The sequence below is a fragment of the Heterocephalus glaber genome, unplaced genomic scaffold (genome assembly GCF_053883595.1).
Source record: "Heterocephalus glaber isolate CG9 unplaced genomic scaffold, H.glaber_assembly_v1.0 deba00001111, whole genome shotgun sequence".
Classification (NCBI taxonomy): domain Eukaryota; kingdom Metazoa; phylum Chordata; class Mammalia; order Rodentia; family Bathyergidae; genus Heterocephalus; species Heterocephalus glaber.
Genome location: NW_028258194.1, coordinates 810,906 through 826,947, shown reverse-complemented (window position 1 = coordinate 826,947; position 16,042 = coordinate 810,906). Strand labels below are relative to the sequence as shown.

The following is a 16,042-nucleotide window of genomic DNA, read 5'->3' as shown; positions in this document are numbered from 1 at the left end:
CCTCCCCTCCCCTTTTTTGACTCCTTTCTGTATTTTGGGGCATAGGGCCGAGGACTAAACAACAAAACATGGTTGTCAATCAAGCATGTCATTTCTAGAAAATCATATGTAGATGTATTCTCATCCAGAAAAGAAAAGAAAAATGATTTGAAAGGAAAAAAAGAGTAAAAATTGACCCATGGCCATCTTTTTGGATTATTGCCTTTCCAGCACCTATAATATCTCAGAATCCTGACGATTTTTAAATTAAACTAGTCACTACTTCCCAATGGCTTTTTTTTTTTTCTTGTTTTGGTACTGGGAATCAAACTCAGGACCTTGTGCTTGCAAGGCAGGCACTGGAACCACTGAGCTAAATCCCCGGCTTCCCAATGTCTTTTAAAGGTCTTCCTCAACTGATTCTATTAGAACTGCTGAACACTCAGTCCTAGCCCTTTTTCTCTCCTTTGTCTTTGTACTGGAACTCTCATCTTTTTATTTAATTGCTTCAATTTCTTCTATTTTTGTCTCTATAGTGGCAATATCTAAAAATTCAAGTGAGATTACTTTCCTGAAGTCTAATCTCTTTTGGTATATATTGTATGCCTGAAAAGAAGAATGCCTCAAAGAAATCAAGTTCTCCCCCAAATAAATATTTCCATTCCTCTTGTCTTCAATTTTAGATGACTCCAACAGATATCCAAGTCATCTGTGACACGACCTCTCAGAACCACAAAGGCATTTTGAAAGACTTCTTCAGCCATCCAGGGCGCTAATACCTAATTCATTTGCACCTTGATGTCCATACACCTGCTCCTACCTCAAATTACCAATGCATCGCTATCACTTCAAGTATCTATTTCTTAGATATCCCTTATTTATTGATTGATTGATTGATTGATTGATACCGGGATCGAACTCAGGTCCTTGCTCTTGTGCAGCAGGTGGCAAAACCACTGAGCTAAATCCCTGGCCCAGCTATCCCTTATTTAAACTGTTGCCTCAGTAACTTTAACTTTTTCTCCTCTTTGTCTTTTTGGAATACATTATACATCTAATATCTTACTGAAATATTTACAATATAGGACATCAGTCAACCTGAAATTATGTCCGTATAGAGAATGTATGTGAATAATATATTAATAGCTGCTAAGCCTTTTGTATTTTTCATAATTTGAGGATGCTTTGGAAAAAGTCTGACTTTTTAAATTTTTTTTGCCATGTGAGAATCTTCCACTGATTACCAGGGAGAGTGACTATACTTTGTCTAAAATGATAAGCCAGATGTAGAAAATTCCTCAAATAAAACTGAGATCCACCATAACTTTGTCAACAATTTAGTGCTGGATTCAAATTCTTCTTTTCAGCCAAAATACACCCATTAGGTACTCATAGAAGATATGTGAAATGCATAAAGAGCATCAAAGAAATGCAGACAAGCACAGCCTAGGTCAATACTACATATACTCCTTTAGACTTATACATCTGATTTAGGTCAATGATTCTGTTGCTAGAGTCAGATTCTCCTTTGCAGTCTAAGTGTGTAATGGTCCATAGGCTGACCAACAAGACAGTCGTTGAGAAACAGGTAAAAAAAATTTGTGAAACGCAGACTACTACAGACTTGGCCATGTATGTATACATTACCCATTACACTTGATCTTGGTCAACAGTTGAGTTGCTGCAATCAGATTCTCCTTTCAACATATCTTTTTTTTTTTTTTTTTAACAAATTCTGGAGTAATATGGGTCTATTTGGACTCTCTGTGATGCTTGAGTGAACATGTGCAAAACCAGTCAGGGCATAATGTGGGTAAAAATCTTGTTTTGCCACTTTTGCACATGTGCATACACCTTGCCATTCATCATACCAAGTGGGTAAACACATAGATTGCTTTCTGTATCCCTCGGGGAAAGGTACTGAGATGCACAGCCAGCTAATATTATACTAAAGTACAAATTTATAGTAGAAAATTAAGGGATGGGTCCACTGGACCCAGTGTCATGCTAAGCAGGTTAAGTACATTGTATATAGCTTCATTCATTAAAACAATACTTAACTCAGTTTTCTTTTTATTTACATCTTTGCTTGGTGACTCAGTACAACTGTTTTTCATTTTGGTTGTTGAATAAAGCACTGATTTTGTAGAATTTGTAATAATGTCATCAATGAGACTTTTTTCTTCAAAACAGTTTTGTAAGATTTCCAGCATGTTCTGGTTTTGGTTAGTATTAATGTCAGGTGCCCTGGAAGGCCGGCAAAATCTTCTTTGGTACTCAGTTTTTAGATGATCCAGGCTTAACGCTGCCACGTTCAGCCCCGCTCAGCCTGGGCAGCTGGGCGGAGGACAAAGCCCAAGCCAGCAACAGCATGAAGAGGCCAAGCACTGACAGAGTTGCTCAACCTATCTTTTAATGGCCTATTGGTTGCCAATACTGTAGAAGAGAATGGCTGTAAAATAAGAAAGAGCATTTGTGAAATGCAGACTACCACAGCATGGGCCCTATCTAAACATACTCCTTAGTGCTGTTCTATCTGCTCTATGTCAACAGCTGCATTGCTCTAGATGGATTTTCCTTTCAGATCTGTAATGGCATTGGCTGAGTGAATAGATAGTGACTTTGAACTAGATAAAGATCATTGGTGAAATGCAGGCAACAACAGCTTGGGTGAGGTTTGTATAAATTCTTTGAAGCTATTGGCTTCCATCAGGTCAACAGTTTGGTTGCTAATGTCACAGTCTCCTTTTCAGCATATCGGTGTAATGGCTCACAAGGTGCATATAGAACAGAGTGGCTTTAAAATGGGTAAAGAGCATTTTCAAAGTACAGGCTATCACACCCTGGGCCGAGTATCTGCACACACCATTCAGTCCATTACCCCCTCTTTTTTTTTTTGGCACTGGGGATCGAACCGGGACCTTGCACTTGTGAGGCAGGCAGTGGAACCACTGAGATAATCCCTGGCCCTCCATTACCCTTTCTGGAGTCAATGGGCTTAGGACTTCAATATATGAATTAGGATGATGGTGATGCAATTCAGCCTCTAAGTAGTAACATGTATTATTTGTCTTTCAAGAAGTTAGCTGAGGTTCCAGTCCCTGCCTTGCAAGCGCAAGGTCCCGAGTTCGATCCCTGGTACCAAAAAAAGGAAGTTAGCTGACTATGGTGGTGTACTTGTATAATTCCAGCTACTCAAGAAGCTGGGACAGGAGGTTCACAAATTTGAGGCTTTCTTGAGCAACCTAACTAGACACTGTCTCAAAGTTTAAAAAGGGTTAAGGATGTAGCTCAGTTGTGGAGCACTTGCCTAAACATGGATGAGGCTCTGGGTTTAAAAAAAAAGCACTGCAAAAAAAAAAAAAAAGCTCAAAGAAAGTAGATAGGATTTTTTTATTAGTACATTTGCAGTACATAGTGTTTGCTTGAGTCACTAATCATTTCCTTACTACAAATATAAGAGAAAAGGTCAGTCTAACAGCATATTGACAAAATATATGAGTAATCCTCAGTAATGTAAATACTAAAGGCAATAAGAGAATGAGGGTGGGATGAACTTTCATCAATGTATGGTTATTTAAGAACCTACATAAATGAAATAAATCAGACACACATGCTTAAATATCACATAGTTTCTGTTATGAAAAACCCAAAGTATTATTTTTTAAAATAAATTTTATTGTATCCTTTTCCCCCGCTCAAGCCCCCTCCCCTCCCTATGTACCAAAGTTTTGTTTCCATTTTTTCCTTCTATTTTCACTTTTTTTTCTTGTCCCTTCCTTTCTTCCTCCTCCTCCCTTGTTCCCCTTCCCATTTGAACACTTTCTTCCTATTTCCCAACATCCATTAAACATTTCCATCCTTATTTCCACTTTTAGTTACTCACACCAGAGAAACAATGCAGTATTTAAATATGTGTGTCCGATTTATTTCACTTAGGAGTATGGTCTCAAGACATTCAGCTATAAATGTCTGAAGCTCATCCCTCTTTATGGAAGATTAGTACTCCATGGTATTAAAAAAATATCATCTTTATCCACTCATCAGTTGATGGGCATTTGGGCTGTTTCAAAGATTTAGCTATTACAAACTGTGCTGCTATAAACATGGGTGTGCATATACTGCTATGGTGTGATGCTTTTGATTCTTTTGGGAAGATACCAAGAAGAAGTATATCTGAGTCAAATGGAACCTCTAGTTTAAGTTCTTTGAGAAATCTCTACACTGATTTCCACAGTGGTTGCACCAGTCTACACTCCCAGCAGCAGTGGAGAAGGGTTCCTTTTCCCCATAGCCCCTCCAACATTTGTTATTGGTTGATTTCTTGGTAGCAACCATTTTTATGGAGTGAGGTGGAATCTCTGCATTGTTTTAATTTGCATTTCACGAGTGACCAGTGACATTGAACACTTTTTCATATATTTCTTTGCCATTTCTAATTCTTCATCTGAGAAGTGTCTTTTTATTTCAGACACCCATTTTTGCATTGGGCCTTTAAATTTGAGGGGTCTTATTTTTTTAGTCCTTTATATATTCTAGGTAATATTCCTTTATCCAAATAGCTGGTAAAAAAATTTTTTTCCAACTCTGTGGGTTGTCTTTTCACTGTATTGGTGGTTTCTCTCACTATGCAAAAGCTTTTTAATAAGATGAGATCCCAGTTGTTGATTCTTTATACTATTTCCCATGCAGTCTGGGTTTTATTCATGAAGTCTTTGCCTACTCCTATATCCTCAAGTGTTCTACCCTTTCTCTCTTCCAGCAGATTTAGTGTTTCTGCTTTAATATTTATATCTTTGATCCATTTTGATTTTAGGTTAGTGCATGGTGAAAGATATGGGTCTAGTTTCAATCTTCCTCATGTGGAAAGCCAGTTTTTCCAGCACCATTCATCAAAGAGGCTATCTTTCTTCCAGGGAAGGTGTTTGGCTCCTTTGTCAAAAATAAGGTTGTTGAGTATGTCTGGTGTTGTTTCTGCATCCACTAGTCTGTTGTATTGATCCTCAGGTCTGTTCTTTTGCCAGTACTATGCTGTCTTTATCACCATAGCTTTGTAGTATAATTTAAAGTCAAGTACTGTGATAACCCCGGTTTTTCCTTTGTTGCCCAGAATTGCCTTTGCTATTCTAGGTCTCTTCTGATTCCAAATGAGTTTTAGGATTGTTTTTTCTAATTCTGTGATGTGGAAGGCGGTGTTAGCTATTAAGATTCCATTTTAATTTTGCCCTCCACCGTAAAGGACAAAATATCAGCTCTGGGAATACTCTGTCCCTGCCAAGCCAAATGCTTATCTTTAAAGATTGTCCTGTGCCATGATGAATGTTCTTTTACCCAGAGATATAAAGAACTAAAAGAACAGGGAAATTCTAGAGAATGGGGAAATTCCAAAGAAAAGAGAAGTGGGCATTTCTGTATCAAGGCCAGGACTAAAAATAGCCACAGTCTGTTCAGTGTATAAAAGATCCAGAAAAAATAAACTTGGGCTCTCAATCTCTCTGGGAGCCCTCCCGACTCTATCTCTGTGTCTTTCTTTTTCTTCATCCTCACTCCCCCATTCAGGTGCTGTTTGACAAGTGATGGCGGGCTCTGTCACTGTGAGATATGCTGTTGGGATTTTAATTGGGATTGCTTTGAATCTGTATAACAATTTTGGAAATATGGCCGTTTTTCACTATATTAGTTCTTCCTATCCAACATAAGGAATATCTTTCCATTTTCTGATATCCTCTTCAATCTCCTTTTCAGAGTACTGTAGTTTTCAATGTAGAGGTCTTTAACTTCCTTGATTAGATTGATTCCTGGGTATTTCATTTTTTTAGATGCTATTGTGAAAGAGATTGTTTCTCTAATTTCTCTCTCTTTGAGTCTGTAATTCCTGTACAGGAAGGCTATTGACTACTGAGTGTTGACATTGTATCCAGCTACGCCACTAAATTTGGTTATCAAATCTTAAAGTCTTTTGGTGGAGTTTTGGGGGTCTTCTATGTAGAGTATCATCAGCAAATAATGATATTTTAACTTCTTCCTTTCCTATCCTTATTCATTTTATTTCTTTCTGTTGTCTAATTGCTTTAGCTAGTGTTTCCAGAACTATATTGAACAGGAGTGGTGACAGTGGACATCCTTGTCTTGTTCTTGAGTTTAGAGTGAAAGCTTTCAGTATTTGCCCATTTAATATGATGTTGGCTGTTGGCTTGTCATAGATGGCTTTTATCAGATTGAGATAAAGACCATCTATTCCAATTTTCTGTAGGGGAAATACCCAAATTATAAGTAAAGAGCAAAATAAAAGAGATGATAATAGGAAGGAGAGAGATAGTCTTTCTTGAATAGGAAGGGGATCAAGAGTGGAGGCAGGAGAGCGGGAGGGGAGGGAAAGGGGAGGAAAAAGGAATTAAGATGTGTTATGTAGGGGCCGGGGATTTAGCTCAGTGGTTTTGCCACCTGCTGCACAAGTGCAATGACCTGAGTTCAATCCCCAGTACCAAAAAAAAAAAAAAGATGTGTTATGTACATGTATTAACTCCATACAAAGAATGTAAACATTTACTACAAGCTTGTACTAATAAAAAATGTAGTTAACAATATGAAAAAAAAAAAAAGGATTACAGCAACAAGGAAAGCACCTACCCTAACCTATTCTACCCTCCCCTCCCCTAACCCTTCCAGCACCATATTCATATCCTGCATTCAGGTGCAGGATCCTGGGGGTTCTCCTGTGGCCTCCCGTCTAGAGTTTGGACAGGTGGCCTCTCAAGTGCAAGAACTCAGGACACAGCTTGTCCTACTGACACTGATCTTTATTCTGATGTTTCCTTCTGCCTGCATAGTCTCTCTGAGTACTTGGGGAAGAAAACAGTAGGACTTGAAGTCAAGGAATAGCAAGAAGCCAGATCCTCTGTGGACTGTTTTTGCAAACTGAGTACAGCTGCATTGATTAATTTGAAAATTGTCATTTTATGACATTAATTCTTCTTGCGCTTAAAAATGCCCTCTTTGAAAAATGCATACATATCCACACATTGGTTTTGTTTATTTTTAAAGATAGTCAGCAATTAGGTTATGGATTTGAGGTGCAAAGAAAACTATGGCACATACAGATTGAATTTACAAGCACACAAATCATAGTTGACAATGGAGGTGGCCCAGGGAGACAGTATGAATTCTTTTCTGCAGAATCATTTCTACTGCTAGGATTTCCTCCTTCTTATGGGATTTGTCCAATCTATAATTACTACAGTAATCACAATGAAAACCTAGTATATCTCGAAAATAAAATTTAAAAGTTAAAGGTGTATGGAATCGGTTTTGGAAAGGTTGGTTGTGAGCAACAGTTCATGAACTAGCTTAGTGGTAGAGTTTTAATTACGAACAAGATTTATGAAACCGAGACTTCGTATGCTAAACCACGTTCTTTGCTAACACCTGTGATGTGGGCCGTACAGTGCGGTGTTCGTGGGTGGACAGCGCTGCAGGTCAGCAGTGATCATCTGCAGGAGAAACTGAGGCTTCGAGAGGATGGACACCCCACCATGTCACTGCAAGTGAACTGGAGAGCTATCTGGTCGCTCTCAAAATCATCAGAACTTAAACTATCGACCAAGGCTGCCCACAGACCTTTATGAACCTGATTAACAATATCAACGACTAGCTCTCTGAGGACTTTTTTTGGCCCTGGGGGGACTGAACCCTGGGCCTTCCTATCAGCTGCATCTCCAGCCCCTTATTACTTTAGGAAGGGGCTCGCTAAATTGAAGAAGTGCCTGGACTGGGCTCGAATTTGCGATCCTCAGCCTCCAGGGTGCTGGGATGACAGGCACTTGCCGCCACTCTCCCCCAGGACCTGCAAGTTCACCAACTGACCCCTACAAAGCGCGTATTCTCGGTGATGACCAATAAAACGCTCCGGAAAACCGCCGCTAACACGAGAACGCTCGCGAGAACTGTGCAATCTCAGGCTCGGGGGCTAGGCGCGAACTCTCGCGATCGCGGCCGCGGGTTCCGAGACCCGGCGCGAATCCCAGATATGGCTTCGTCTGGGCGGCCGGTGGGCCGGCCTGAGAGCCAGCGGGAGCGGGACTTGCGCGCGCTCATCCGGCAGGTCACAGGCCTGCAGGACGAGGCCGAGCCCAACTTCCAGCTGGCCCTGAACTTCGCCTGGTCCAACTTCAGGTGCGACGGGGCGGCGGGGACCGCGGGGAGGCCGCGTCGCGTCCTCTGCGCGCCGAAGCGCGTGGAACGACGGGGCTAGGGCGCTGTCAGAGCAAAGGGCGTGGGCCCGGGGTCCCCGCCCCGTGTCCTTTCCCCGCGACGCTCATCCCCACGCCGTCACTTTCCTGACTGCCGTCAGCGGGGACGTCAGTGACCTAGCGCGGGACCTGCGCGGTACAGTCGCAGACACAGCTTCTCCCGTAACCAATTCCTAAAGATTCGTGCTGTCAAAGGCTGCAAGGGCCTACCAGAAATTCAGGCCAATAAAAACTCTTTAGCCAGGAACTATTTAACAAACTCCCAATAAGCTTCAGCTTCTTGCTGTTTTTGCTGGGTTTTCTTTGTATTTTATTTTCTGCATGTATAAACATTACTCACAAAAGGGGTCTGTAAGCCTCACTGGACTTGTTCCTGACATTACAAACACTAGGCACCCTGATGTGGAATATGCCATGCTGGGCATAGACACGGGGACTGAGGGGAAGACACAGGAGCCAGAGGACAGGGTTGAGAGGTGCCCTTGCATCCTGAGAAAAGGATGCTGCAGCAGTCTCTGAGACATGGTAACTCACTGCCTGCCTGATGATAGAGGTAGTGAGAGAGGTGCACTCTGGAAAGGGATAGCAAAGTACACGGTTGTGGGGGATGTGGAGAGGTGTGAGACAAGTCTGCAAAGCTATGTGACAGAATTGAATTTTATCTTTATTAGATTTCACCGTTTCTTGGATGTCAATAGCCACAAAATAGAAAAGACAATAGAAGGGTAAGTCAGTTCTGTAAGTATGTGCGCAATCAGAAATAAGTATATTTTCTTAAAGATCTTTTTATTAGCATAGCTTTCTAACTATCAACTGATTTTTTTTTTTGCATTTTAGAATTTATGAAAAATTCATCATTCATTCTGATCTCAACAAAGCTGCCAGTTGGAAGAGATTAACTGAGGAATTTCTAAATGCTTCACTGCCCAGCCTAGAGGACATAAAGGTATGCCTTCAATTTTGCAATCTTCTTTGTATATTTCATGATTTCCAATCTGATTATTGTCAGCTTGCCTCTGTTAGTATTTAAATATTCATCCTATTTTAGTATTGTCCACTGGCTAGTGCAGAATCTCCTGGAAATTGACTTACGTATTGCCATCAAAGGTCCCGAGTTCCATCCCTGGTACCAAAAAAAAAAGTATTGAGACTTGAAAATTCTTGGGAATGGCATGAATTGGTTTCTAGTAGTCAAAGAACTTAGGTTTATTAAAAAAATCCCTATCTTGGGGCTGAGGTGTAGCTCAGTGGCACTGTGCCTGCCTGGCAAGGGCAAGGTCCTAAGTTCAATCCCTGGTGCCGCCAAAAAAAAAATCCCTATCTTTCTGTAAAATAAATGCACACTAATACTGAAATAACACTTTTCACTTTTCAACTGTATATATGCAGTATTTGTACTGAATTTAAATTTATATAATTTTTATAGAAATTATTTTGGCATTACTAGAATTCTAAATGCAAATATTATTTGGCTCAGTATTTCACTTACAATGGACCCTTGACTTATGAACTCATTTCATTCTCGAGGGCTGGTTGTAACTCAAGTTGGCCAATTGAAGTCTCAGGCTCCTCTACACAGCCTTCAGAGTCTCTCTCCACAGGCAGATCTCAGTGTCTTCAGAGAGACATTGGCCTAGGAATTTTTTAGTTAACCCCACACAGTAAAGGGTGTTGTAATGTTCCTTCCAGAACTCTGTAAGCGTTAAATCTGTATCTGAGACCATCTGGAAGCACGAGTGGCCGGCATTCGAGTCAAAACTCAAGACTGGTTTTAAGTTAAACTAAAATTCCATTTGTAACTCATGTTGTTTGTATGTCAGGCTGGTTGTAACTCGAGAACCTACTGTATTAGGATTCTATCAAATAGAGAAACTGTCAAATAATTATGATGCAACATATGTTTGTTTTTTTGTTTTTGTTTTTCTTTTTTTTGGTACTGGGTATCGAACTCGGGTCCTTGCGGTTGCGCAGCAGGCGGTAGAAACCACTGAGCTAAATTCCCAGCCCAACATATGTTTGTGATAGCAAAAGATTGGAAAAAAATTAAATACTATTAATAGAAACTGGTTAAGTAAAATATGGTATATCTGCGTTAAACCATTGGGCATGTTAAGCTTCATGATGCATACTGCCACCGGAAAATGATCCATTTTTAAGTAATGATATCTAAATGTTACAGTTGTTTTGGGAATAAAAATTGTCATCCAGTTAGGTATCTTGTTGGAAATATAGAGCTCAAACCTCAGGTGACTTTGAGGTTGCTTATGGGTAAACACTTGAACTATGAAAAAGTTTCAGAGGTTAGGATTTATGTAGGTGAAACTCATTTTGTCTTAGGCCAGGAAACAAATGGGGACATACCTGTCATGAAGTTATCTTTCACTACTTAATCTAGTTTAGAAAGTACTTACAACCTCAGTGATTTATATTCTTCATTTTTTTTGTTTTAAAGACAGATGCACATTATTCTATTCTGTCACTCCTTCTGTGTCTTTCTGATTCTCCTTCAAACAGCAGTTATGAGGAAACAGCAAGAGATAAAGAAGTGGGTACGTTACCAGTTTAGCATATGAGAAATTGTTTTATGACTGAATTACTGATGTTGAGATTTAATTAAAAGTAAAAATCTGTGAAATGTAAGTATTTCTGTTGTTTTGAATGCCATTGTAAAATTTCACTTAAAATATGAGTTCTCACCTTGCAAGTTAATGTTTCTGCCAGCTTGTACCTGTGGTACAAGCATGACTGTGCCATGCTGCCTGATGGGACAGTCTCACACATGTACCAGTGGTTTAGAGCAGCCCGGCAGTGAGACATGAGTTCTGGCCCCATCATCCACATGTTAAACAGCCTTCATTACATAAAGAGAAAAATTGCTTTTCAGAGTGAGTTAAAATGCAACATTTTTAGAGTATCAGTTTATCAAGTGTTTCAATATTTTTGAAGCTTTGTTTCCCTGAGTTTATTTTATTTTAAGTTTTGTGTAGACTTTTTTTCCGGTAGTTTTGGGGGTTTTTTTCCCCAGATATTTATGATAAAGCTAATGAGGTTCTTCTGTTATATTTTAGAAAAAGAAGATGATTTTGACTGGGGAAAATACTTGATGGAAGGTGAAGAAATTGACCTTGGTCCAAATATAGACACACCGGTGAGTGGGGCTGGTTTTGTTATTGAAAATATAAATACGTGCCTGGATGCTGTAGATTATTTCAATAGGCCCTTCTGCCCTAGAGTATTCTACCTAAAACAGGAATGCTCTTTCCTAAGCTAGAATAGTTCACTATGGAAGACTTATTAAGACTGTGCACTGGCTCATTCATACTAGGAAGTTGAATCACGTCAGCACATGTACCCCTTAAACAGCAATGGTCTTGGGAATTTTAGGACCCAAAATCATTTCATTCCTGTCATAGGTACTTTCAAGAGATTTAAGGAAAAGTTTCATTTAGTATTTGCTTTTCTGTGCATGTTGCCTCAAGTTTTTGCTTTTCTTCTTAAACTGTCTTTAGTTTTTAAACCTTAACAGCTCTGATTATTATATTCTCTAAGGCCAAACTGTGTTTCCTTTGTAAATCAGAATTGGTCTGAAGACAGTGAAGATGAAGACACCCAGCAGCCCCTAAGCAGAGAGGACTCCGGGATCCAGGTGGACAGGACCCCACTAGAAGAACAAGATCAGAACAGAAAACTGGGTCTGCATGTCAGCTGGAAAGGTCTGTGGGGTGTAGTCAGATGTTGCGTTTTCTCCCAGGAGCTCCCTAAAAGAAGGGCAGGCCCTGAGACCCATTCCATTGTTTAGGAGAGCAGTATGGTAAATTCCTTAATAGAGCTGGAATTTTGATTGGGATTTCAGTGAACTTACAGATTTAACTTGAGGGCCATTGATATCCTTATTATAATAAAATCTACACTTCCTCTACTTCTCTTTATCTTTTACTAGATTTTGGAAATTTTCTTTTTGAAGAGCTCAAGCAGTCAGGCACAGTGGTGCACACGTCCATAATTCCAGCGTCTGGGAGGCTGAGGCAGAAGGGTCACAAGTTTCAGCCCAGCCCATGCAGTTTAGTAACCTAACAAGACCCTGTCTCCAAAAAAAGTCTAAAGGGGGCCCTCAAGTATCATCTGGTAATTTCTACATGTGTTGGTTTTTATTGTCAGGAATGAATAGGGTAAGCAGCAGTGGTGTGAAGGCCCCTGGACTGGTCTCATCCCAAGAGGGCTGCGCCTGAGCCCCCTCCACTAATTGGGATAGTTACTTGTTACCAGTTTTGAGTAGAAGGCCTTTATCAAATTAAGACAATTTTCTTATATTCCTTTTTTTCTAGAGGTCTTTTTTTCTTTTTTTGGTACTGGGGATCGAACTCAGGTCCTTGCGCTTGCGCAGCAGGCGGCGAAAGCACTGAGCTAAATCCCCGGCCCCTAGAACTCTTTAATTGTAAATCAGTGTTGAACTTTATCAAATGGTATTCTTTTCCTGAGAGGTAACCTTGTAATCTATCTATCTGTCTGTCTGTCTATCTGTCTATCTATCTATCTATCTATCTATCTTATCTATCTATCTAATCTATTTATCTTTCTTTCTTTCCTTGTTTGTTCATTTGTGCCAGGGATCAAACTTGGGACCTTGTGCTTGTGAGGCAGGTGCCAGAACCACTGAGCTAAATCCCCAGCCCTGTAATTTTTCTTTTATCCTATTAACTACATTAATAAATGCTCTGATAGTCAATCATCTTTCAATTTCTGAGCTAAACTTCTTTGATCGTTCTGTTTTTAGTACATTGTTAGATTGGGTAAGCTTTTTTCATTAGTACATGTTTATTGTACATAGTGATTACTTTCATTTAGTACCTAACATGTCTTAATTTTTTTTTACCCCCCCACCATTGGCTACTTTTTAATGTAGGATTTTTCATCTTTATTCTTTTTTTTTTTTTTTTTTGGTACCAGGGATCGAACTTGGGTCCTTGCGCTTGCGCAGCAGGCGTTGAAACCACTGAGGTAAATCCCCCAGCCCTCATCTTTATTCTTGATTAATTACTTATCACTTTATCTGATTTCACCAACACAGATTGGTAGCCTCATAAAATGTTAGATTTTCCTTTTCCTCATTTCTGGAGCAATGTGTATAAAATACAGATTATCTAATCCTTGGAAAGGTTTTGGGTGGGAGGGTGGTTAGGAAGGTCTTTGGTTACTATTTTGGTTTCTCTAATAGTTTTTGAACTGTTTAGATGTACCATTTGTATTGTTTATTGAAAAAGTCATTTTAGGGACCAGGGATTTAGCCCAGTGGCACCCGCCTGCCTTGCAAGCACAAGGTCCTGAGTTCAATCCCCGGTAATGAAAAAAAAAGTCATTTTAAAATTGAGCAGTTGTTTTTTACTTAATTGAGTAATTGTTTCTAGCCAGTGACATTTAATTAAATAGTGTGTATGTCTTTATATATGCCTTTTAAGTGAGTAACTGTTTATGCCTTTAGATGAGTGACTCTTAAGTGTGACTCTAAGTATGTGAAGTAGCTATTAAAGAGCCATTTTCAGGTGTACATTTGAATGAAGATAGAAGTCCAGATATTGTATCTTTTTGCTAGCTGTCATACCTCATACTCATTACGTTTCCTCCCAGCAGATGAGCCTGACAGCCGAAGCTGGCTGGAACAGCATGTGGTGCGTTTGTACTGGACATCCAGGACCTCCAGGAGTCCACATAGTTTGCATTTGCACTCCAACCTAGCTGCTGTCTGGTGAGAAGCCAAACTTTTCATTTAATGTAACGATGGAAGAGACTTTGACGTTTAAATATTTGGCTTTGATTTGTGATTTAAATCAAGTACTTCCTGAAATTTAAACTTGTTTGGTATTGTTGTTTTTAAACAATTATAAATGAACGATTTTTAACTACTCAAATCATGAAATTATTATTTGATTTTATTCTGCTTTTATTTTTTATTGTTATTTTCAATGTGAATGAATGGATTGGTAATATATTAGGCCACTGTTTAATTTCTGTTTTAGTGAAGTTATTACAATGCACTGTTTAAAAAAAAATGTTACATAGTTTTAAACTTTTGCCTAAATCAGCAATAGACATTACAATTGGAATTGCTTGGAAAACTGAGGAAATTTCAATGCATGTGTGGAAAATGAACGTGGAGGCCACTTGTTAAGGCATGATAGTTGAGGCATTTGTTGTCTGTTTGCTGATGGCTACTTAGGTTAGCACAGGATCACCTGTGTTCATGGTCACCTTTCCTGCTGACCTTGGCTGTTTGCTGTCTCACAGGGACCAACACCTATACAGCAGTGATCCATTGTACATTCCGGACGACAGGGTCGTGGTCACTGAGACCCAGGTTATTCGGGAAACTCTGTGGTGAGACCCGTTAATCTAATTAATAGTTTGCAAGACTTTATGAGTGAGAAGCAAAACTACTTTTATAAAGTGTTCAAGGGTTTTCCACATGCAAATAGAATAGCTGGTAGAGATGAAGTTCAGACTTCAGATTTGACTGGAGATTGGGAGATTTTTTATATATTTACTTTTCCATCTTAAGTAATTTAGTTTATGTTTTTATTGAATTACACCATCACGTTTTTTTGGTACCTGGGATCGAACTCAGGACCCTGCGCTTGTGAGTCAGGTGAGGTGCCACTGAGCTGCATCCCTGGCCCCACCATTAGTTTTTTAATATCCGAGTTCACAGCAAGGTTTGATGCTGGCTGTTTTTCTTAGACAGAGTTCATCAGTGAGAATTACCATGCCAAGGCCCAAGGCCAACAAAATGGACCCTGTGGCCCGGGTGCCGCTGCTCTCGTCCTAAAGTGTGGGTGGGCATTCTGCAGGCTGGGACAGACGGTCTTCCTGGGTCATTGAGCATATGGGGCAGGTGCTTTGACAGCTTGCTTGGGACTTCTCTCTAAGATGGTGCTGAAATATCTTGAGTCTGAAGATAACCGGATAAAATGATTAATATCTTCCAGAGCCGGGGATTTAGCTCAGTGGTTCTGCCGCCTGCTTTGCCAAGTGCAAGGTCCCGAGTTTGATCCCCGGTACCAAAATAATACCTTCCATTTTCTTGCCATGTGACCTTTTGGTCCCCAGTTCTGAATCTTTAATAAAAACTTCTTAGGCATACTGTAGTAAATTTTTTTTCTAGATTTAATGTACACTCATCTCTTTTTTTTATCATTTCAGGTTACTTTCAGGGGTAAAAAAACTCTTTATATTTCAGTTGATAGATGGGAAGGTGACTGTGAGAAACAATATTATAGTAACTCATTTGACACATGTAAGTTATTTGTATTATTGTAATTTAAAAATTATTTTATTTATTTTTTTGTACCAGGGATAGAACTCAGGACGTTGTGCTTGCTAGGCAGGCGCTGTGCCGCTGAGCTATATCCCTGGCTGTAATTTAAAAATTAAATACTAGAATTTGTATAAATGTAGCAATACAACTTTAGAACATTTTACAGTATAAAAATTAATTTCTAAATATATTTAAGACCCAAAAAGCAAAATTAAGTTGTGCGTCTTTACAGTACTTAGTTCTTTAATATTGTTTGTGACATGTTTAACTTTAATTTGCATTCTCTGCTTTTTTTTTTCTTTTATCCTGCATTGGGAAAGCTATGTACTGTCATTTTTTTACCTATAATTTATATGTTTTTAAAAACTAGAAGCCACAATTTTTTTTTGTTTTGTTTTTTGGTGCTGGGGATCGAACTCTGGTCCTTGCGCTTGTGCAGCAGGCGGCAAAACCACTGAGCTAAATCCCGGGCCCAGCTACAATTCTATATTACATAAAAAGTAAT

General features: G+C 39.4%; 1 protein-coding gene across 5 annotated transcripts in view; it reads left to right on the top strand.

Moving 5' to 3' along the window:
- Positions 1-7,956: 7,956 nt before the first annotated feature.
- Positions 7,957-16,042, top strand: part of Tubgcp5 (tubulin gamma complex component 5) — a 28,754-nt gene continuing 20,668 nt past the window's right edge. Inside the window, exons 1-9 of one of the 5 annotated variants that reach the window (XM_087210107.1) lie at positions 7,957-8,151; positions 8,900-8,953; positions 9,066-9,174; positions 10,681-10,777; positions 11,297-11,376; positions 11,806-11,941; positions 13,857-13,971; positions 14,511-14,600; positions 15,423-15,516. In XM_087210107.1, coding sequence (XP_087066233.1) covers positions 8,006-8,151; positions 8,900-8,953; positions 9,066-9,174; positions 10,681-10,777; positions 11,297-11,376; positions 11,806-11,941; positions 13,857-13,971; positions 14,511-14,600; positions 15,423-15,516 — 921 coding nt within the window. In that variant the 5' untranslated portion in view covers positions 7,957-8,005. Of the gene's footprint in view, positions 8,152-8,571; positions 8,754-8,899; positions 8,954-9,065; positions 9,175-10,680; positions 10,778-11,296; positions 11,377-11,805; positions 11,942-13,853; positions 13,972-14,510; positions 14,601-15,422; positions 15,517-16,042 lie in introns of those variants that run through there. The other 4 variants (XM_087210106.1, XM_087210110.1, XM_087210109.1 and 1 more) reach the window with 4 other exon arrangements.